Below are 23,315 nucleotides of genomic sequence, written 5' to 3'. Positions count from 1 at the left end.
ACTCCCTCCTCTCCCTCTCCCTCCATTACTCAGTAACCTCTCCTCCTCTGAGGTCCTGCTATTTGTCTCTACAAGCTAATCAAAATCCTGGTAGCTTTTGTCTAGAGACTCTCGGCTCACTCCCCTTCCTTCCTTAGCGGATTCAGTACTTGGCTCCCCATTTTTCTCTCCTCCCTAACTGCCGTCCTCATACTAGGAGCCTTGAGCATTCACCTTGATTCTCACTCAAACACCCCAATCATCCAGTTCCTCCTTCAGTTGCTCCTTCACCCCATCTCAGCCACACACAAATAAGATCCCACCCTTGATCTTGCCGTCACTCACGAATGTGTCATCTCTATGTTCAGGAATTCCCCAATTCTCTTATCAAACCAGAAATCATTGGCTTTCCATCTCTCCCTCCACATTCCCTACTCTTCACAAAGTGTACTCTCCCACAAGCCCTGCTCTTCAGTCTCCCCATGACCTCCGATCCCTGGACCCCTCGGTTCTCTCCCTGGTCACTCCTGCACTAACAACTCACCTCTTCTGACCCCTTGATGAATCAATTCAGTTCTACCCTGTCCTTTTCTCTTAAGTCTCCAGCCCCTTTATCACCTGGCTGATTGCACCCTACCAAGGCTCAGACTCAGCTCATTCCCATCATCCCCTGCCTTCACTCCTACACACAGGACGATGGCGGAGAGAAACATGTAGCTGTTCTGACTGAGACCGCTATAGATTGATGTTATCCAATCTCAACTGGACTCTCACTGCTGCTCGGCAATCCTCCTATATCTTCCCACAACTCATTGTCTCACTTTCCATGGTGGCTCTTCCAAACCTCTTCACCCCACCTCTAACCACCCGACTCTTCCTTCCCTTCCCTTCTCAGCTGAGAGCCTTGACTCATATCTTAGAGAAAAAATCGAGACCATTCACCATGAGCTAGCTCCTTGTTGCCCTCTTTTCCTCATCTCATATCACTCACACATCTTCTGTCTCTGTCTCCAATATTCCTGTCTCAAAGAAGAGATAGCCTTACTCCTTTCCAAGGTTAATCCCTTTATCTGCACAAGCCATTCCACTCCCTCCCATTTCCAGCAGATTATCCCTTTAGTCATTGCCATTTTTTCAGTTATTTTTAATTGTTCCCTGTCTGCTAGCTCCTTTCATGGAGTTTACGATACCCAGATGCCCCTATCTTGAAAAACTCTTACTGGATCCTTCCATCTTCTTTCTGTGGAAGATGTGACTTCCATTGGAGAGACACACAAGGTATAAGGACAATCTATCAGAGCTAGGAGAGATCTTAGAACAGAAGGTGGAAGAGCTGGGAGGGATCTTAGAACAGGGGGTGGAAGAGCTGGGAGGGAGCTTAGAACAGGGGGTGGAAGAGCTGGGAAGGAGCTTAGAACAGGGGATAGCAGAGCTAGGAAGGAACTAAGAGACCATCTAGTCCAATCTCACTTTTTTATGGAGGTTAAAACTGATTCCCAGAATGAGGAAGTGATTTACTCAAGAGCCCAGAGGTAAGAAAAAGAGAACCAGGTTCTCAGGGAACATCAGGACTTGGAGGGAAGCAATTTTCACTTGTCTAACCCTAACCCCTAAGTGTAAGCCCTGTCTCTGTGTCTAACGAGGTGCCTAGTAGGGGTTTCCATTCTCATAAGGCCTCCTGCCTTTTGGGTAGCTTTTCCATGAAGAATCGGTGGAAGGACGATAGCAGGGGTTAGTTGGATGTTATAGGCTTCCGTGGTGAAAAGCCCTCATGTCAGTAGGTCCCACGAAGGCTCTGAAAGCTTCGTGTGTGTCTGTGAGATGGCAAAGCAGCCCGACAAACCAGGACCTCGAGCAGCATCAAGCACCGTGACCGGAACAAGAGAGAGAACGCCCCATGAAAAGGGGTCTGCAACAGAGGGCCAGACCACATTTTAGGCAGGATGATGAACAAGTAGAGCATGGCAGACAGTGGTCAAATGGGATGGCGAAGACACTGGAAGACCCCCTCCCGCCTCCAGGAGAATAAGTAGCCTGGAGAGTAGTGAGTCCCCACCACCCCACCATGCGGTTTTCGAGCAGAGATTGGGTGCCCACTCTTCAGGAGGCACTGGAAGGGATAGTTATTCACGGGTCAGGTGGGACAAGACGCCCTATGAGTTTCCTTCCAAACAGGATCCAACCACAATCATCCCTAGTGATTGCCCAAGGCCTGGCACACAGTAGGAGCTTTCTTCAGAACTGTTGCAATGTTTATTGAGCATGCAGGCTGATGGACCTCAGCAGAGTTCGGCCTTGTTTACGGTGTCCCTCGGCTTCCATGGGCCCTTTGCCCCGGGAGGGACCAACTTTAACCCGTCTCTGCCCCCAAGAGGTGGCCAAACTGGGTAGGGAGGGGGGCATCCGAGGGAATGGGCACTCACACCGTGACCTCAGTGCTTCCGGAGCTTCCGGGCACACAAACACACTACGGGGACCAGGGTTAAAGTGCACTTTTATTTTCTAGTACAAAGGCTAAAAGATGCAAGTTTCGTCTGTTTTATTTTTAAGAAGGACCAAAAAATTGTTATTAAAACATCTACAATATTATCCAGATACTAGGACCTTATGAATATTTAATATTAAAGTGTGGTATTCTTAAAATTTTTAATACACAGACATTTTAAAAGACTATTAACTCCATCATTACTTGGCTGTGAAATGCAACGTTCCCCCCTCTTCGTTCATTTTGGACACATCCTCCCAGCAATCCGTGCAGGTTTATATCACTGAGGGGGAGGGGGTGTGATTATCCACACACGTGCATGTATATATCTATACATATATGCACACTATTGTACGTACACATATATGTATACATGCATCTCCCCTCGGTCTCCCCCTTGTCTGTCCACGAGAGGCCTGGTGGTTTTGGTCCCAACCCTGAGCTTGGATTTCAGAGTCTAGAACTAAAGACTATTGCAATCCTTCCCATCACCTTTTGAACCATTATTCCTCTGCTTTTACAGGCCTTTCTTCTCCAGTCTCTTTCACTCTAATCTGTATTCACCTGCTTGTCAGGTGGGCACAACTGCCCACCCCAGGGAAGAGGTATCCCCGGCCCAAGGGGGACGTGACCTCCTTTGGGTTAATTGCCTTTTTTCCCCTGTGCACGATCATCATAAGTCTAGAGCTGGGAGGGAGCTCAGAGGCCATCTAGTCCAATGCCTTTACTTGACAGACAAGGAAACTGGCCCAGGGAGGTTATAATTATCTTATTAGCCACAGGTAATAAATAGTTGAGCCAGAATTCAAATTCTGCCTTTTCCCATGGTCTCCACAGGCAGGATCGTCTCTCTAAATGGGACGGGCAGAGCTGGACCTCAAGGCCGCCAAAGCTTGGCAGCTCCAATTAAACTGGGCCCCGTCCCTCCGTTGAGAACATCGTTTCTCTGCCGGGCCCTCTCTTTCTGCCTCCCTCAAGCTGGGTGGGGGAGATACGGGCAAAGCTACCCGAATCTCCCTTATTAAATGCCTTCCAACCTTGCCCTCCTATGCCATCAGGCACCAGATCGGAGGTCGGGGGGCGGCAGTTCCCACTCACCCTGTCCCCAGCCAGGGAAGACAAATTACAGCCGGGGCTCCTGCTGCATTTCCCAGCCAAGTCCTTTAACCTTCACCTCCTTACAAGCAATTCCTTGGATACCACACACATATATAATATTATATAGAGTGATATATTTAATACCTGTGTATATATGCATCACGGCGCCAACATATATACACACTAAAACAAGGCTGGTGACAAGAGACAGTAATACCACATCAGGTTATCATATCGGGGAAAACAAGTATCTACGTTCACAGCGATCCCTCCCCGTGGGCCCCCGCTTCTGGTTTCAGCCGGACCCCGAAGCAAATACCTTTGAATTCCTCTCTCCTCCTCAGGCCCCCTCATCCCGGCTCACTGGGGGGAGGGGGACAGGGCAGGGGCGCATGCCATGATCGTAGAATAAAGGGTGGGGGTCCCAAGGGCGGATGGTCGAGGGAAGACCCGATTCTCTCCAGTTTCCACGTCATTAATGGCACCTTATGAGAGGCCGAAGGTCTAAGGAGCCACATGCTTCCACACAGACCAAGATGGAAAGAGGAAGTGTGCCCTTCTTTGTCTCCCCCAAAGCTTCACCCCCCCAAGCCTAAGGTCCCAATCCAGTGGCGGGTGGCTTTTTTGGAATGTCTGGGGGACCGTTGCCTGAATCTGGCAGGAGTGGACGAGGTTGGGGGGAGATGGACATAGAGAAATGCTCAACTGAGGTGTCGGGTAAAAGGTGAAGTAGTAGAAAGTCTGGGGGCTAAGGTGGGGGATGGAGTCAGAAGAGTTGGGCAAAGCCCTCCCCCATCCATTCTAAATCCAGGGTGTTTCAAATCAGGGGAGCAGGTGCAAATTGGGTGGCCCTTGTGCATTATTTCAGTGTCTGTGGCAGGGGACAGCTCCCCTTGGCCAGAAGGACCACAGTTTTAGAGCTGGAGGGGACGTGAGAGGCCGTCTTATCTGATCTCCATTCTTACAGATGTGGAAACTGAGGCCCAGAGCAGCGGGGTGACTTACGTAAGGTCACACAGCAAGTTTGGCAGAGCTGGTTTCAGAACTCGGGGTTTTTTGGGAAGCCACATTCTCCCTAGGTCCCAGTGCTGCTGTCCATGGTCCCAGTCCTAGGTGACTGGTAGCAGAGAATCGGAAAGTCCCAGGTTTGAGTTTCAGTTTTCGTGTTTGCTGGCTGTGTGACCAGGGGAAAGTGACTCCTCCTCTTAGAGCCTCAGTTTCCTCCTCTGCGAAACGTCCCGCCTCCTTCATGGGAACACTTCTGACGGAACTAGAGCAATTAGAGCTCTGTCAGAAGTCAGCCCCCCCTCTAAGCTCGACAGGGTCCCTATTCCTAATCCATATCAGAGTTGTGGGTGAGGGGCAGGAACGAAGGGGCTGTCTCACCAAGCCTAAGGGTTATTCAGACTTTTAGCTCATTGGTATTAGTATAAGTAGCACACCCCACCCTGCCCCCGTCTATCTTCCCGTCCTACATCCACTCTGGGCAAAGCGGGCCCCGGTTAGGGAGGAACCGTCCTTGTAAGAAAGCTGCTGAGGAGGAGCTCGGCTCTTCCTCCCCACTCCTTCCTCCCCCATTTCCCCAAACCAGATCTAGCCAATAATCTAGGGGTGCTGGTGAGATATTTGGTATATCTGGTACAGGGATTACTGGCTTGGGGCATGGAGGATCCATGTTCAGTAGGGATAGAGTCCCCCTGGATTGGGATCACCGCCCAGCCCTCTTGCCCTATGCTTCTTCTGCCATTTGTCTCTTGGATTACGGAAGAGCGAGAGACAGGGGACAAGAGAGTCGGGTTAAGAGCAGGGGCTGGAAGACCCCTAAGTTTCCCGGCTGTGTGGATCCCAGGTAGGGCACAGAAGAGAAACAGCTACAAGAAAGGGGTAAAAGTTATCTCCAGCCAAAAGGACAAAGGGCTGAGGGTCTCCTTTGGCAGCTGGGGAGTGACATTTAAGGGAATACTGAGCTCCATCATGTGGATCATTAAGGAGATATATGGTTTAAAGCTCAATGGGGCATCTGTGCTCTTTGAGGTCTCCAGTTGTGTCCCTGTCCCCATCTCCTGCATCATCAGGAGCCCAGAGTAATGGGGAAAAACCAACTCAGCCAAACCCCCCAAGAAGACAAGCTTGGGGGAATCCCTGATGTCAATGACCCCGGGTTTTTGGAAACAAAACACAAAACTTTGGCTTGAAGCCACCAGACAGTGTCTGTCTGCCCTGTTCCACCCTACTCTGGGAGACAATAGACCTAATACCACAGAATGACATTAATGATCTGGGACATGTCTGACTGACCTGGGCTGTGTGTGTGTGTGTGCCCGCCCTCTTGTCTCCGAACACTGACCGGTTGTGGAAATGTAGTCAAGCCAATTTTGCCCCTCTGAATCTCAGCTTCCCCATCTGTAAGATGGGTGATAATACTTGAGCTCTCTACCTCCCAGGATCATTGCGAGAAAACACTATAGAAATGTGAGCTATTGTTATTATCATTATTATTATTCTGATTATGTGCGTGTATGGAGGTGTACTCCTGCCCCACACAGAGGGGAATGAAGGGGGACCCCGAGTGAGTGGGTGTGCATCGGGAGAGCAAAGGCTTGGCCAAAGATCGCCTTCCCAAGTCCTCCTCCATCCCCTCTGCTTCCCCCAGCCTGGCTTTTCCGACACCCATTTAAGAACAAGGAAAAAAGCCATCGAAGTCACAGGGGGTCGTGTCCTTTGACCCCTGTGGCAGGGATGGCTGACGAAAAGTGGAATCAAGTCGGCTGATGGGGAGGCCAGAAGAGCCAGCTCTGGGAAGGGGGAGGCCAAGTGAATCTCATCTCCCCCCCTTTCTTCTCGCTCCTAGTCCCACCCCCAGAGTCCCATCCCGGGGCCCCCTATACGCTGTCCTGCAATAGGAAATTGTATTTGCCAAAGTCATCATCCATGGGGCAGAGCAGCATGTCGTTGCGAGCCTTGGCCAGCTTCTGTTTCAGCACCTCCCGCCGATCCAGCCATTCAGTCAGCTCCTCCTGCCCGTGGGCACAGCGACACTTCTCCCCATCTGGGCAAGCCTTTTTTTTCTGGAACCTATGTGGGGGTGGAAGCGGGGAAGATGAGAAACTCGGCGCCGTCCCCGGGGCCCGTGGTCTGCCCAGGCCGCCCAGCTTTCGGCCTTAGCCCACCCAGCATAAGGAAGGGCTCACGGATCATCAGAGACCAAAGGTTCATAAATCTGGAGCTGGAAGGGACCCACCCCTCCCCCTTCCCGTTACAGATAAGGAAACTGAGGCCGTATGGCCCCACCCTTTGGAAGAGACTCCTCCGGGAGCTCCTCATAGCAGAGGCCTCGGCCAAGGGACAAATGTATCGCTGCTACCCGGGGAACCGGACGCCCCAAGAGCACCTGCCTCCCTGACCCCTTTCTGGCTCTCGCTCCTGGCAGGATGCTTGGTTCTGCGGCACAAGGGCCGGTTCAGAAACACTGGTCCCCAAGTTCAGCCATGTTCATTATCAGCTGCCTCAGAGAAAAGAGAGAAGCCCTTCCCGGCGCTCCCCGGCCATGGCTGCTGCCTTCCTATTCTACAGACCCAGCGTCCGGCCTCTGGGACCGCTCCGGGACTGGCTGTGCCTTTTCATTACCCCAAAGCTTCAACCACCCGACAGTGAGAGATGCAGCAAGGTTGTAGACTGAGGCAGCGGATTAGAGCCGCTCACTAGGGGGCGGGGATTGTAGGGTTGGTCACGGCCCACTCCGAGCCCTGCCTACCTCACAGGGTCACTGGGAGGGACGGTGAGATGAAGGAGGGCAAATGGCTTGTAAACATGGCCGTTCCCACTTGGGGAGACGCCAGGGCTGCTGCACCCGCCCTGACAGCTCCTCACTGAGCCTCTGGGAATGGCTTTTTAGTTAGGGTTTATCTGTGGCTAAAAGAAATCATTACTCGGTGGCCAGTGACCACCTCTGCGCTGAGCCCTTCCACAGCCCTCCAAGGCCAAGGTCACCTCCCTCCACAAGGACACTGCCGGAGGATCCCAGGGGGCCAGAATGGTGAACAGAAGAATGGAGGCTCCTCGAGGGAGGAGCCGTTTGCTCCCGTCTCTGCACCTCCAGCCTCTAGCCCACCTTAGTTGTTCGGTCACTTTTGTCAGCTGTGTCCCACTCTTCCTGACCCCACTTGGGGTGTTTTTGTCAGACACACTGGACCATTTGCCATTTCCTTCTCAGGCTCGTTTTACAAATGAGGAAACTGAGGCAAACAGATTTGCGTGACCTGCCCGGAGTCACACAGCCAGTATGAGTGTCTGAGGCTGGGTTTGAACTCGGGACTTCCTGACTCCAGGTGCAGCGCTCTGCCCGCTGTCCCCCAGCTGCCCTCGCACACATTAGTGATGCTGTGTTACAGAAAGCACATCGGCCTTCGGGTCATACTTAAAAGGATTGTGGGATTTAGCCCTGGAAGGCCCTTGGACCTCCCTCTCTGTTTCCAGATATGAGGGCTCCAGAGAAGGCGGTGGCTTGCCAGGGTCACCCAGGCACTGCTATTATGATCACAAGCAAATCACTCGGTTTCTCTGACCCTCGGTTCCTCACAGAGAACCCTAAGACTTGCCCCACCTACCTATCTCACTTGTGCTTCCTTCTGCAGAATGGAAGCTCCCTGAAGGCAGGGATTGTTCTGGTATCATCAGTGCCTTGCACATAGTAGGTGCTCAATGAAGGAGGAGAGGAAGAAAAAAAGGAGAGAGAAAAAAGTAGAGGAAGAAGGGGAGAAAGAGGAGGAGAAGAGGAGGAGGAGGAGGAGGAAATGATGATGAAGAAAAGGTTTTGCAAACTCTGAAGCGATAGCCGGATGTGCCCCCGCTTTGGGATACCATTGCCATAGACCTGCTGTCCTCAGGGATGTCCTCTGGGCCCTACCTCGCCCCCAGCCTCCTCGTTCCTTCCAGCTCCCGGCATCTGCAGCCGGCTCGGAGCCAGAGGAACCCAACGGGCTCGGAGCCCCCACCCCCGACCCACTCCAGGAGCGGCACCTTTCACACAGCCGGAACTCGCCCATGGGAAAGCGGAAGGTCCAACAGGTGGAGTCGCTATCTGATGTGAAGACCTTCTCTTTGTGCTTCTCGGACTGGATGTGCTGCTGCCACTGCTTCTTGCTGTTGCTGTTTTTGCCACAAAGCCAGCAGTGGAATCCCATCTGTGGGGAGCGGGGGGAGGGTGCTGGGCGAGCCTTCTGAGCACTCCCACGGGCTCCGAGGCCCATCTCGCCGGCTCTCCTTCCCAGGCGGGGATCTGCTCACCTGGCCCCCTCTGCTTTCCTCCTAGCCTGCTCCAGGCCAGTTCCTGCAAGGTCTCCCTCTCCCCCCTGAGGTCCCTGAGGCAGAGGTGACAAAGGTGTCCGCCCCCACCCCCAAGCCACCCATCCCTCCTTCGCCAGTCCCTCAGGCTGCCGACACCTTCACCCGGCCCCCGGCTCCCATACTCAGCCTCTAAGAGCATCTGTCGCACTGGATCCCAACCCAGAACACCTACGTGGAGGGAAACCTTAGTGGGAGGAAGCAGGTAATGGGATGGTGCAGATGGAGGGGAAAGAAGAGCGGGACACTACACAACAACTACAATGATGAATAGGAAAGTGCCATTTAAAGCCTCCAAAGCTCTCTTCAACGCAGCTCAATGAGGTCAAGTTAGTGCCAAGAATGAATTCCCTGAAAGGGTCCCGTTATCGGGCCGAGACCAGCGACCGGGTTTTTCAAACCCGGGGCGTGAATCTGAACGCGGAAGACCATTTCAAGGGATCCATCATTTGCACTCATCGGGACCTGACGACGACTAACCGTGACTCCAGAGCTCTGCAGGGTGAGGGTCTACGAAGGCAAAACGAGACGTGTGTTTTCAGATGTGGCCGATGTGCTGATTAGTCTTTTTTAACTGCACTTATTTGTTACAAGGAAGGGGTTTCGTGTTGGGAGCGGAGCGGGGAGGGCGGGGAGGGACGGGACACACTGGGAGCAACAACGATGTTTTTAAAAGAAAATGAAATGAAATGAAACTTTTTTAAAGAGAGAGAGAGGAGTGGGAGAGGGGGAAGGAATCACAGAATTTAAGAGCTGAAAAGGCCCTCTGGGCAGCTGGTACAACCCCAATACACTCAACCCGAGGAATGAATCCCCTCTACAGAACACCCTCCTCATAGTACTCTCCTGCTTCTGCTTGAATACCTCCAGGGTTGAGGAACTCATCACCTGAAGACAATCCATTCCATCGACATTTAGGAAATTCTACTCTCACTAAAAAGCTCCCTCTGACTCTCCCCCACTGGGCCAAAAGATAAAGCCAATACCGGGTATTTGCAGACGGGCATCCCCAAGTCCCCCCTGCCAATCTAATCGCCATAAGTTTTTTCTATTTCCTCTGAGGAAAGACTCTGCCATCGCTCGCTATAGCCAGAAGCTAGGAGCTAAGTCGTTCATCTCTTTCTATCCAGATGTGGCCTCCAGATGTGTTCTGTGACATCCGGATGTGCCTCAGGGCCCTCCTGCTTCTTGCTCTGCTCAGTGTTACCTCTAGCGCTGAGTTAGTGCCCGGGAGCTACCGTGTCACCGAGAAGCTGGGCCTTTCTCCTGTCCTGCCTACCCCACTCGGTGTTTGCGCGGCTGCCTTTTGTTTTGTTTCGCTGGGGATCCAAAGTACGGGACTTTATCTCTGTGGTCCTTCTATTTAGCCTGGTGTTTTCCAACAGGTTCTGAGCCCTCCTGGCTTGGGATCACCCACAAATCAAACATGCCAGTTTTCACACAAGTCGCAGCTACGGAGGTTGGAAAGTGGGGCCGGGAAGGCCTCATTACCATGACGTCCGCGTAGTCCGTGGGCATCTGGATCTGCTTCTCTCCTTCCCGAGGGGTGACTTGAGTGCCTTCCCCGGGCTTCCCGGGGTTGTGTTTCTTCAGCCACATGTCATAGGTCTGCTGCATATCTAAGACTGGGAAGGGGAGAGAGGGAGAGGCAAGATGGCGGGCTAGAAGTCCCGTCCATACTCAGATCCCCAGCTCCCGTCCCAGTGACCGCTCCGGACACCCTCCCTGCCAAAAGCTTGCCCAGCCTATTCGGTGGCTGTGAGAAGGGGCGGCTGTTGCCCAGGACACAAGCCTAGTAGGGAAGCGCCCAAACGAGACCCCGACCATTGAGCAGTTGGCCCCGTCCCAAGATTGTTCACAGCATCTAGCTTGGGGATATCAAGTCCAGCAGCTATGTGGACAGTTGAGTGCGGAGCTGGAGAAGGTGAATGACCTGGAGTCCCCTGGCCACCCAGCCTGTCCCCAGCCTCACCATCAAAGGCACTACTCCCTCCCGTCTCCCCCCGGGGTATTCCAGGAAACTTGGGACCATCGTCTGAAATGGAATCCCCTCTGTGGGTGAATGGCAGTCCAACCTATCTCTCAAAGCAGCCTGATCCACACTGAGCCAAACAGCCTTCTTGAGACCCCTCCCTAGGGGCCTGGTTCTCCCCTCTGGGCCCAAGCAGAATACAGCTAATCCCCCTTTCACCTTTCAGGGCCCAATGGGAAGGAAAATTGGTAACTTCCAATTCTTCAAGTAGAGAGGGAGGGCCCGGAGCCAGAAGAGAGCCCAGGCCATGAGAATTATGGGTAAAAGCAGGCCGTGAAGGACTCCAAATAAGTAGTTCCATTAATTTCACTCTGTTTTAGGACATTTGGGGAATGTTGGTTCTGCCTCCGAGGTACCCGGTTCCCTTGGGTAAGTCGAGGACTCGCATTTCCTTCCCTCCTCCCTCCTCAGCCTTCCCTCCCTCCAAGTCACCGTGGACACACTCACTCTTATTCTCTTTCATGAAAGTCCACATGTCTCTCTCCTCTGGGCTGTGGGCGAAGGAACAATTCCCCACGTACTGACACTTCCGGCCATTCTGGGCATGGATGCACAGCTGTGGCACAAGGGAGGGCCCTGAGTCACTCCTGCCCTGAGTAGCACCCCCTGCGCTCGCTGAAGCCCCCGCTGAGAGGGACAGAGGTACTGTCCGCACTGTCCTCCCTGCAGGCTGCGGGTCTGGTCCACAAAGGTCCTGAGCCCTGGGGCCCCAGGCTGGATTCCTTCCCTGAACTCCTGCCTTTCCTCCTCACTAAATCAGATCTCTGGGAAGCTGGACTATACCCTCCCTCCCCCGTCTTCCGTGGCTCCCTATCGCCTCTAGGAGAAAACTCAAAATCTGCAGCCTGGCACCTAAAGCCGACTCCCACCCATCTTTCCAGTCTCATTTCATCGTGTTCTCCTCACGTACTCTCTGTTCCCATCAAACCTGCCTACCAGATATTCCCTGTACACAACATCCAACTCCCACCCCAAGCCTTTGCTTACACTGTCCCCCATGCCTGGAATACCCTGTATGTGTGTGTGTTTGTGTGTATGTATGTGTGTTTGTGTGGGTGTCTGTCTGTCTCTCTCTCTTTCTGTCTCTGTCTCTCTCTCTTTCTCTCTCTCTATCTCTGTCTCTCACTGTCTCTCTCTCTTTCTCTCACTGTCTCTCTCTCTGTCTCTGTCTCTCACTGTCTCTGTCTCTCTCTGTGTCTCTCTGTCTCTCTCTCTCTCACTGTCTCTGTCTCTCTGTCTCTCTGTCTCTCTCTCTGTCTTTCTGTCTCTGTCTGTCTCTTTCTGTGTGTCTCTGTCTCTCTCTGTGTCTCTCTCTCTCTGTCTCTCTTTCTGTCTCTCACTGTCTCTCTCTCTATTTCTGTCTGTCTCTCACTGTCTCTGTCTCTCTCTGTGTCTCTCTTGTCTCTCTGTCTCTCACTGTCTCTGTCTCTCTGTCTGTCTCTCTCTTTCTGTCTCTGTGTGTGTGTGTGTGTCTCTCTCTCTCTCTCTCTCTCTCTCTCTCTCTCTCTCTCTCTCACACACACACACACACACACACACACACACACACACACACACACCCAGAATCCTCCAAAGTGGCTCAGCTGGCACCTCCCACACTCAGCCTTCCCTGATCTCCCTACCCCTTCCTTCCCTCTAGGAACAACTTTGCCCAGTTTGGTTTCTCCTTCTCCGGGCCATGTTGGACCTTCCCTCCCTTCTCCCCTCCCTTCCCCCCGCCCCAGCAGAAGAGAAACTCCTTGGGCCGGGCCTGTGCTTGCCTCAGCATCTCCGGCCCCCGAGCAGCGCACTTCGCTGCATTTGCCTCCCTTTGGGACTGCCTGCAGGTCTGCCTGCTCCAAGGCAGCTCTGTCTCCTGGGCTGCCAGGCTCCCACCAGGGCTTGATCCTTATTTTTGACTTAACTGAGAACCTCGGACACACTATGTGCGGCTGATGAGCCTCGAGTGACAACCACGCGGTGAGTGATGCTACCAGAGCTTATTCTCCACCAGCGGAACCTCTGGGAGCTGGCGACTCTCCGGAGCCTCGGTGAGGCTCAGAGTCAAGTCTTTGGTGGAAGAAAAGCAGGACCGAGTGACCTACACCAAGGGCCCATGAGGGCCCCGGATAAGGGCTCAGAGGAGGGGAGGGGCCACAGACCTCAGAACTGGAAGAGAACCGAAAAGTCCCAATCTCTAACCTCCTCATAGGCCAGAGGAGACAACGCCAACCGCAGACGGGACAAGTGACTTGCTTAAAGGCACACAATGCGACTAAGCCGGTGTCTATTACACCCCCATGTGCCCGGCCCCGTGCCCGGCCCCAGGGGCACAAAAACTGTCCCTGTCCTCAAAAGCGCTTACGTTCTTTTGAGGGAGACACAGAAAAGTGAAAAAAAGTGACATACAAAGTAATTGGGGGCAGGAGAGGCTGGGGAGGTGGCGTGAGCACGGGAGGGAGCTAGGGATGCTGGGAAGGAGAAACGGGGGGGGGGGGGGGTGTGCATTGTGGGCATGGAGAATGGATAACTAACTCTGGGTAAAGGCCGGGAGGTGAGAAAGGGAGAGTGACAAGCTGTGTGCTGCGAGCCAAGGAGTGCAAGAAGGGGAAGAATAGGGAGCAGGAGCTGGAAAAGCCGGGAACGACTTCACAGAGGAGGGGAGCCGGAGTTAGGGGAGGGGTTTGTGGAGGAGAGACCACTGTGACTAGAACATGAGCTCTGGTTTCAGAGGCCCAGAGTTCAGATCCCGCCCCCGACACCTTCTACATTGGCCAGCCAGTCTCCCAAGACTTTGGTCTGCTCGTGGGTAAATTATTGGAGTGGGACTGAATGGTCTCTTCCAGTTCTAACCTATAAATGATGAACTGTAAGTCACATGACTTCTCAGAACCTCAGTTTCCTCATTTGTAAAATCAGGGGCCTCTTAGGTCTCTCCCAGCTCTAGCTCGGTGACCCCATGCTCCCATGCCTGCCCACTCCAGAGCCCAGAGAAGGCTGGCCACCCCTAATGCCAGGGAGAGTGGGTCTTCCCAATAAGCAGCACCATTCCCTAAGGGAGGGGAGGACTGGAGCATGGATCGGACCTGAAACAAAGATACTGAGACTCACATCCTGGCTCTGTGACTGGCCATGAGCCCTTTTCCTTTTGCAGCCTCAGTTTCCTGAGCTATAAAATGGGACGACACCACTCGCACTTGCCCTTCTTCGCAAGATCAATTGGAGTTGTTATTGGGAGTTCCGGAGGCACGGGCCAGAGACCCCGGGCCCGCCAATGAAGACCTCCGCCGTGCGAGCCCCCATGTTGCCCATCCCTGTTACTCACATCGTACTGCTGAGGGAAGCTGCGGATGGAGGGGAGCGGACGGACAGACACCCACTTCCTCTTGACTTTGGACATCACCAGCAGGACCCGCCGCTCCTTGGTCCAGCTGGAGGGCAGAGCAGAGAAGCCAAGGATGAGGAAAGGGGAAACTGATGAGGCTGGAGATTGGGCACGGGCCTTCTGGCTCCCGCTTCTGACCGGGGATGGGAAAAGCTGCTTCTCTGCCCACCAGCTCCCTGGATACCTGGCAGGGTCCCTTGTTTCCCTGGACAAGTCACTTAACCCCAACTGCCTCAGCAAAAAGAAATTCACTATGGGATCACAACTCGTCTATGCCATTTTTTGGGATTTGGAGAGGTGATGCTAGGGGAGAGACTACTGTGACTCAGTTTCCCCATTTTTAAAACAGTGATAAACACAACATAGTATTTTCACGCTTTTGTTATCATTGTTTGCTTCTTTTTTTCTTTCTCATTTTTTTTCTTTTTAATCTGATTTTTCTTGTACAGCATGATACACGTGGAAATATGTTTAGAAAAACTGTAATCTGTATTGGATTACTTGCAGTCTAGGAAAGGGAAAAGGGGGAAATGAAAGGGAAAATTGGGGGGAAAAGGTTTTGTGAGGGTGAATGTTGAAGACTGTCTTTGTCGTGCATGTATTTTGAGAAATAAAAAGCTATTAACAAAAAATAATAAAATAGTGCAGGGCAGCTAGATGGCGCAGTGGATAGAACACTAGCCCTGGAGTCAGGAGGATCTGAGTTCAAATTTGGTCTCAAACACTTAATGTTTACTATTAGTTGTGTGATCCTGGGCAAGTCATTAGCCTCAATTGCCTCTCCAAAAAAAAAAAAAAAGTAAATAAATAAAATAAAATAGTGATAAAGCCCTCTGCCTGGTCTCCCTGCCGGTACTCAACGGAGAGAATGGATGGAAAAGCACTTTGGAACCTTGGACGTGTCCTGAGAGACTGTAGTATAATGTGCTGGGAATTTGGAGCGATGGGGTTCAGATCCTACTACCGACACTTAGGAGCTGTGTCCCTGAGCAAGTCACCTCAACTCAAGAGGAGGGGTTGGACTCAGTGCCCTCTGAGGCCTCTTCCCTAACGACCCACGTGACTTTAGGCAAGTCCTTTAACCTCTCCAGCCTCAGTTTCCCCATCTGTAAAAGGAGGGGTTGGACTAGCCCTAGTCAGAGGTCCCAGACTATGTCTGTGGGTTTCCAAGCACAGCTCCCCTCCCCGCCGGCCCCCCATCCCACAGCCGCCGGAGCCGCCCCGCTCCTTCCTCACCAGTGTCGGGCTTTGGCGCTGCAGTATTTGAGGTCCTTGTCGGGCTCCACCACCTGCCCGTTCCTCCAGCACTGGCCACACACGAACTTCATCTGCAGGTCAAAGGTGCTGGGTGGGGGGATCCGAGAGCCGGCCTACGGTGGGGCAAGAGGGACAGGTTCAGGCCTGGGGGCAACTCGGAGGGTCCCACCAAGGGGGGCTACAATCCTGCCTCTGACACTCAGTGTGTGACTCCGAGGGAAGTCACAGCCTCTCTGAGCCTCAGTTGGGCTCTCTGTAAAAGAGAATTTTACAGGCGACATTTATAGGGAAAATAAACTGTATTTCTACTGGGCCGGCATCCTGAAAGCCTACTCACAAGGCAACATTATAGAGAGGGCACTTGGCTCCGACACCTCCTGGCTATGGGAGCGAGGAGAAAAGGGTCCTGGCGTCGAAGGGCTTGGGACCCAATCCTGCCTCCCAGCCAAAGTGTGGTATCTCCCCTGGGCCTCAGTTTCCCTCTCTGTAACATGAGGGGCTTGGGCTCGACGGCCTCTGGAGCTCCCAGGATGGGACGTTTCCACACTGGAACTTCCCCGTCCCGATGAAATCCCACCCATTATCCGTTTGAGTTTCACAACACCCGGGGTGTGGGTGCTCAGATCCTCCGCAACCTTAAAGCGCCACACGGAGGTGAGCTAATATGAGTTATCCTAGAGTGTGGGAATTGAGAGGTAGGATGGCTTGGGTTCAAATCCTGCCCTGGACTTTCTAGTTCGCCCTGCGGTTGAGTTGGAATCTCGGCCCTGCAGCTTTCTACTCCCATGATCCTCTGCAAGTCCTTTCCTCTTATCCATTTCTCCTTTAGGAAAATGAGGCGATTCAACTAATGGACCCCAGAGGGCCTTCCTGGCTCTAAAGCTCCAACCCTACGACCTCTCTGGCCCGTTCCCCCATTTATAAAATGGGGATCAGACAAGATGTCTTGGAGTTCCACGTGCAAGATCCTGATTCTTCCTGTTTGGGGAGCCCCTTCTCCATAGCAACAAGAGACCGGGTGGTGTTGGGTGGGAAGGAGGAAGGCCCCTTGGCTCTGCCCCCCCCACTGCTGTTGGGGTGCAGAGACACCCCAGGTTCATGGGGGGGGCAGAGCCAGGCCCACGTCTCCCCACTCGCTCCCTGTGTAATCTTAGGCAGACCTCTCCACTCTCCCTGCTCCATTTCCTCTGTTCAAAATAAAAGGAGGAGGGGGTAAATGAGGGGATCTCAAAGGTCCCTTCCAGCCGAGGTCGCATGACTTACTCCCCCCCTCAAACGGCAGCAGCCCGGCTGAACATTTTGTCCTGGAAGGAGGAAACCACTACCCCTTCCCCCATCCCCGCCTGTTCCTACCCTTCCTTGTTCCAGTGACAACGAGGCGGGGCACGGGGGCCTCATGGGGGGGAGGGGGGATGTGAAAACTGGGAGGGGGAAGGGGCCCCCACACTGGACTCGCTCTGGGGCAGCTAAAGGGGCTGGGGACCAGGGATGGGAACAGCGCTCCCAGCTCCTGCTTGAAATCCTCAAGGGATTGGTCTCCACCTTGTCCTCAGGTGACCCGAGTGCCTGTGGGAAGGAATGAAGGGGGGCAGGGAACAGGCGAGGCGAGGCGGGAGGAACTCAATGTTCTCTCGGAAAAGCAGCTTTAGATTACAGCGAGGGGGGGGCTGGGGCCTCCTGTTACTCCCGGCTGGGCGCGGGGCCAGGGACAAAAATAAACAACATACCGGGGACGGGGAGGAGGAGGGGGGGAGATGGGAGGGGGAGGGAGAGGGGGGAGAGGGGAGAGACAGAGAGGGGAGGGAGGGGAGCAGGGGAGAGGGAGGGGGGAGAAAGAGACAGAAAACACAGAGAGAGAGAAAGAAAGAGGGGGGAGAGGGAAAGAGAGAGAGAGAGAGGAAGAGAGACACATGACAAAGGGACAGACAGCCAGAGATACGGACAGCCAGAGAGACGAGGGAGCCGGGGGGGGGGGGGGGGGGGGGGAGAGGGGAAGAGAGAGAAAGACAGAGACAGAGACACAGACCGACAGACGACAAAGAGACAGCCAGCCAGAGAGACACAGAAAACAGAGATAGACAGAGGGGAGAGGGAGCCAGAGAGAGGGGGGGGAGGGGGGAGAGAGACAGAGAGAGACAGAGAGAGACAGAGAGAGAAGAGAAGAGAAGAGAAGAGAAGAGAAGAGAAGAGAAGAGAAGAGAAGAGAAGAGAAGAGAAGAGAAGAGAAGAGAAGAGAAGAGAAGAGAAGAGAGACAGAGAGAGAGAAGAGAGACAGAGAGAGAAGAGAGACAGAGAGAGAGAAGAGAGACAGAGAGAGAGAGAGAGAGAGAAAGAAAGAGGGGGGAGAGGGAAAGAGAGAGAGAGAGAGGAAGAGAGACAGAGAGAGAGAGGGGGGAGGGGGGAAGAGAGACAGAGAGAGATAGAGAGAGAGAGAAGAGAAGAGAAGAGAGACAGAGAGAGAGAGAGGCAGAGAGAGAGAGAAGAAAGAGAGAGGAGAGAAGAGAGAGAGAGAAGAGAGAGAAGAGAGAGAAGAGAGAGAGAGAGAGAGAGAGAGAGAGACACAGAGAGAGGGGGGAAAGGGGGAGAGAGAGAAGAGAGAGAAAGAAAGGGGGAGAGAGAGACAGAGAGATAGAGACAGAGACACAGACTGACAGACAGATGACAAAGAGACAGCCAGCCAGAGACACCGACAGAGACAGAGAAAAACAGAAAGAGAAGAAGCAGAGAGGCAGAGACAGAGAGAAAGAGGGCAAGAGAGGGAGGGAGAAAAGCGGGAAAGAGGGAAAGAAAGGGAGGAAGCGAGGAGAGGAGAGAGACAGAGAGAGAAAAATGGAAGGAGAGAGAGAAAAAGGAAGCGAAAAAGTGGAGAAATGGAATGCTGAGAAAGGCAAAAGGTGGTAGGAAGATAAACCTTCTGACAACCATTTGCCTGCAAGAATTCAGGGAGACCAAATGCTCCCCACTTACTTCCTCTTCTGACTCCCCTCCCCCACCTCTGCACTGGGGCAGCTTGGAGGTTATTCTAGATATCTTCTAGTCTGGATTCCTAACCCCCATTCCCAAGTCTCTCCTTCGTGGGAAACAGAAGGATCCAGAGGGACTCAGTTTCCCCAGTGTCCTTTGTGATCTGGAAGAGGCAGCAGCACTCCAGCCTCTGAGCAGAATGAGGGAGTGAGAGAATTGGGGGAGGTGTGACAGGGAGGGGAGCAGGGGCAGCATGGAAACTCCTTGTGGGCAGGGACAGTTTTATGTCAGAACTGATTATTTCCAGAGGTTGGTAATGCACTTGGCACAAACTAGGCTCCTACTATAAATGTTTGTTGATTCGTTGCTCTTTTCTTTTTCCTTCTTTCTTTCCATTTCTTCCTTCCTTCTTTTTTCTTTCTTTCTTCCTTTTTCCCTTCCTTCCTTCCTTCTTTCCTTCCTCTTTCTTTCTTTTGTTGAGGCAATCAGGGTTAAGTGACTTGTCCAAGGTTACACAGCTATTGTCAAGTGCTGTATGTGAATTCAGAGCATCCTGATTCCAAGACCAATATCTACCTGCCACAGTCACCCCTAGCTGCCCTTTGTTGATTGATTGTTGCGAGAGAAATACTTTCCAAATCTTAAAGTGATTAGAAATGACGGTGACACTACTAATAACTACTAATATTGTTGTTGTTTGTCTAGGCTGACCCCTTTGTCATATAGAAGAGGGTCCAGTTCTGCTTCTGGTCCTCATTCTGACCATAGCTGCATGACCTTGGACAACTAAATCTGAGACTAGTAGTTTCAGTTTCCACCTCTGTAAAATGGGTCTAATAATACCTGTGAAGGAGCCTAAAAATGGGAGGTAGTAAGTGACCCCAGTCTGTAGATATTCATAGCTACTGGAGGGAAAAATGACAACTTTGCGAGCAGAAAGTTTTCCGATGCTTTTCAGCACCTCACATAGTGCCTAGTGACCTTTTGGGGACAGATAGGATAAATGAATGAATGGGGATGGGGTACCAGAATCAGACTTTGAGGAACACGTGTGCTACCGTGGGAAGATCTGAGTTCAGATCTCTCCTATGACACTTGCAGTGTGATTTTGGGCAAGTCATTCAACTTCCTTGTGCCTCAGTTTCCTCCTGTCAAATGCAAGGGTTGCACTAGCTGGCCTCTGAGGCTCCTTCCAGGACTAGATCTCAGAGCCCATGGGTCTGCGTATTCCAAGGTGATTCCTTCCACTAAGGGTTCACGTGCGTGTGCACACCCGTGCACACACCCACATATGCAAACACACGCACGTGTGCAAACCGGACGTCTCTGGGAGGATTTAGGATTTAGGGGGAGGAGAGACCTAAGAAACAGATGATCCAACTTCCTCATTTTCAGACTTTCAGAATGGCCGAGGGACTTGTTCAAGCTCTCCCGGGCGTAGGCATCAGAGACCAGGTTGGAAATCCAGGCGTTTGGACTCCCGCTCCAGGCTCTACCCACCGCGCCACCACGTGGCCGGAGCCATGTTCTCTTGCCCTCCCCTTGCCCTCCGTTGGCTTCTCACCAAGCTGTTGGCAGCTTTGCCTGCATGGGCCTCCATCTGCTGCCAGCACTTCTTGGACTCTTGGACGATGTCCTCGTGGGTCATACCTGGGCAGGGAAAGGAAAAAACCTGGGGATGATTTAATGGGCCTCCTCCCTGCCTTCCCATCAGGCTCTATTTCCTCATCTGGTAACTGGGGAGAAGGGGGACTCATTGACAATAACTCCTATTTCTATATTGCTTTAAGGTTCAACAAGTTCTCTCAAGAATCCTGTGATGTAGGTGGTAGTAGGCTTGGTACACAGTTGATGCTTAATCATTGCTAATTGATAGAAAAAGTATAATTACCTCAAGTAGTACAGCAAAAAGACTTCTGGATTTATAACCCTGACTTTGGCACTGATTAGCTGTATAACTAGAAGGTCGCCTATCTTGTGGGATCTTAGTTTCCTCATCTGTAAAAGAGTCTATTTCAAGTTCTTTATTCATTCAACCAGCATTTATTAAGCTCCTGCTGTGTGCCAGGCCCTGTGCTGGGTAATGGGGAGTACATTCTATTAACAATAATAACTTTTAGGTCTTGCAAAGCGCTTTACAAGTGATATCTCATTTCACCCTCACAACAACCCTGGGAATAACAATAAATATTGTTATGCTCATTATTTTTATTTTACAGATGAGGAAACTGAGGCAGACAGCATTTAAGCGATTCGTCCAGGATCAAGTAGCGAAGCATCTCAAGTGCCTGAAGCTGGAATTGGATGTGTTTCCAGATTCCAGAGCCAGCACTACCTACTGTACCATCTGGCTCTAAAAACAAGCATTAGTCAATATGAATCAATCAGTTATTAAGCTCTGGCTCCCTTCCTGGAACTCTCCTGGGTGCTGAATATACACAGATGAAAACTGGACAATTTCTGCCCTCAGGAAGCTTACATTCTAAGAAGCCGAGGGCTGTCTGTGGGAGGTAGCTAGGACATATACAAAAAGTAAATATAAAGTAACTTGGGGAGATGGAGTGGGCACTAGCTAATGGGGAAGAGGGCTGCTACCTGTCTGGGACTTCCTGGAGGCATCTGATGTAGATGCCGGAGGTTAATGACTCATCTCACGCTGACAGTTACCAAAAATCAGACGTGATTTGAACCCGGATTTTGCTGATTCTAAGTCTGGCTCCTGATTGCTTTAGAGAGCTTAAAGACATAGGCTCCATACCCAAGTCTAGAAGGGGCCTCAGAGGTCACCTAGTCCGTCTCCTCTCCTTTTACAGATTGGGAAACTGAGGCAGGTCTCACTCCAAAGTCCCATAACCACCAGCCCTGACGCCTATGACACATGGAGGTCTCTTGGGGCTCTCCAAGTCTTTATCAGTGGGGATCAAATTGCAAAAAGTCCCACTCAACATGGACCCGTGCGTTAGTTAAGTAAGGTCCCATCTAAGTTTAGAAAGCTGTCTGGCAGAGAGGCAGGTAACTAGGGGATGAACTTTTAGGCTCTTGAATTTTGGAACCATGGAGGCTCCCTCTGGCAGCTCCATCATGGGAACATGGAGGCTTCCTTTGGCAGCTCCATCATGGGAATATGGAGGCTCCCTTTGGCAGCTCCATCATGCTGGGTCTCACGCACAGAAAGCACATAAGAAATGATTACTAAGTTGAACAAATAATATCTCCCCATAATTTCCACTCATGACGGTGGTTTGGAAGTGACACGACTCTGCATAAAAACAAAATAAGCTAATTTTTTTTAGATTGTAAACTCCTTGAGGGCAGGAATTTTATTATTATCATTCTCTTATTAGGGTTTAAATCAGAGTAAAAACAGAGAGATTTAAAACCTGACTCTGATACTTAGTGGGGCAATGGATAGAGTACCAGGCCTGGAGTCAGGAGGCCTGAATTGAAATCTAGCCCTAGACACTTGCCAACTGTGTAACTCTGGGCAAGTCACTTAATCCTTTTTGCCTCAGTTTCCTCATATGTAAACTAGGGAACAAAATAACAAACTGTTCTATTATCTTTGCCAAGAAAACCTCACATGGGGTCATAAGGTGTCATACGTGACTGAAAAAATGACTAAACAACTGATACTTAGTAGTTGTGGAACTCCTGGGCAAATGGTGTTCTCTCTTTCAGTCTCAGTTTCTTGATCTGTAAATTGGGAATAATTGTTCCAATAATCTAGACCTCATGGGGATGCTGAAAGGAAAACGCTTTCCAAACCTTAAGGTACTACGGTAATGAGAGTTATGCCCACTCTCAAAGTGTTCTGACATAGAAAGTCCTTTGGTTAATGGATGGAAGGAAGGGGTGCCAGTGATGGGCTAATTTTACCTGGTCATGGAGTAAGAGAGAAACGGTGCAGTGTGGAAAAGAGAAGCAGCCCCAAAAGGGTCCCTTCCACCTCCCACCTTGCTGCCTTCCCTTTCACATCCTCACCTGAGTATTGCTGCAGCAGCCAGACCTTGAGTTCGATGAAACTGTGGGCAAAGTGGCAGCTGTCCTCCCGGAGACAGCCGTAGCGTACCTCGTGGCGGCACACGTCAAACTGGAAGTGCTCTTGGAACTGGCGGATCTTGGAGTATTTCAGGGCCGTGGAGCGCACGATGTGGACCAGACACCTGGCAGGAGGGGACAGGCAAAGTGAGCTTGGCCCTTTTGGGGTTTATGGCTCAGACATTTCCCCTCTGTAATGAATCTTAATAGTGAAAGGATGACTCTGCTGATGGCCTCACTGGGCACCTGTGGCCCCCCTACCTTTCTGCTAAGACAAGGAAACTTCATTTTCTTACTTCTCTCATAGGACCAAGATTGCTCATGGTATATAAGATCGAACTCAACTGCTTTTTAATTTAATTTAATTTAATTTAATTTAATTTTTAATATTAATTTAATTTATTAACGATTCTAGCCATTGTTTACACTGCTTTTGTAGTCCTACTTAACCAAGATTCTGTATCAGATCATACAAGATATAAAATCACAGATTTAAGGGTAGAAGGGAACTTAGAACTCATGTTGGCCAATGGCGAAGCAGATCCCTACCGCTGCATATTGATTCAGAAAACCCCAACTTGACATTATCTATGTTGTATTTTTATTGTGTTTTTTTACTTCTCCCTTAGGACCAAGAGGGCTCACGGCATTTAAGACTGAATTCAGAACGCATGTCGGCCAATGGTGAAGCAGATCCCTATCGCTGCGTATTGATTTAGGAAACCACAAACTAATATTATCTATGTTGTATTTTA

The 23,315-nt window shown here is 51.5% G+C and overlaps 1 protein-coding gene across 4 annotated transcripts in view; it reads right to left on the bottom strand.

Annotated features, from left to right (window-relative positions):
- Positions 1 to 2,456: 2,456 nt before the first annotated feature.
- ZC3H7B (zinc finger CCCH-type containing 7B) overlaps positions 2,457 to 23,315 on the bottom strand; it is a 91,792-nt gene continuing 70,933 nt past the window's right edge. For 3 of the 4 annotated variants that reach the window (XM_051962184.1, XM_051962185.1, XM_051962183.1), the window contains 8 exons: positions 22,504 to 22,685; positions 20,087 to 20,172; positions 15,538 to 15,671; positions 14,242 to 14,347; positions 11,385 to 11,493; positions 10,397 to 10,530; positions 8,582 to 8,745; positions 2,457 to 6,637 (listed from right to left, as the gene is read on the bottom strand). In XM_051962184.1, the coding sequence (XP_051818144.1) occupies positions 6,445 to 6,637; positions 8,582 to 8,745; positions 10,397 to 10,530; positions 11,385 to 11,493; positions 14,242 to 14,347; positions 15,538 to 15,671; positions 20,087 to 20,172; positions 22,504 to 22,685 (1,108 nt within the window). In that variant the 3' untranslated portion in view covers positions 2,457 to 6,444. The remainder of the gene's footprint in view (positions 6,638 to 8,581; positions 8,746 to 10,396; positions 10,531 to 11,384; positions 11,494 to 14,241; positions 14,348 to 15,537; positions 15,672 to 20,086; positions 20,173 to 22,503; positions 22,686 to 23,315) is intronic. The other variant, XM_051962186.1, reaches the window with a different exon arrangement.

This window comes from Antechinus flavipes, chromosome 5 (assembly GCF_016432865.1).
Source record: "Antechinus flavipes isolate AdamAnt ecotype Samford, QLD, Australia chromosome 5, AdamAnt_v2, whole genome shotgun sequence".
Taxonomy (NCBI): Eukaryota; Metazoa; Chordata; class Mammalia; order Dasyuromorphia; family Dasyuridae; genus Antechinus; species Antechinus flavipes.
This window is presented reverse-complemented; position numbering and strand designations above follow the sequence as displayed.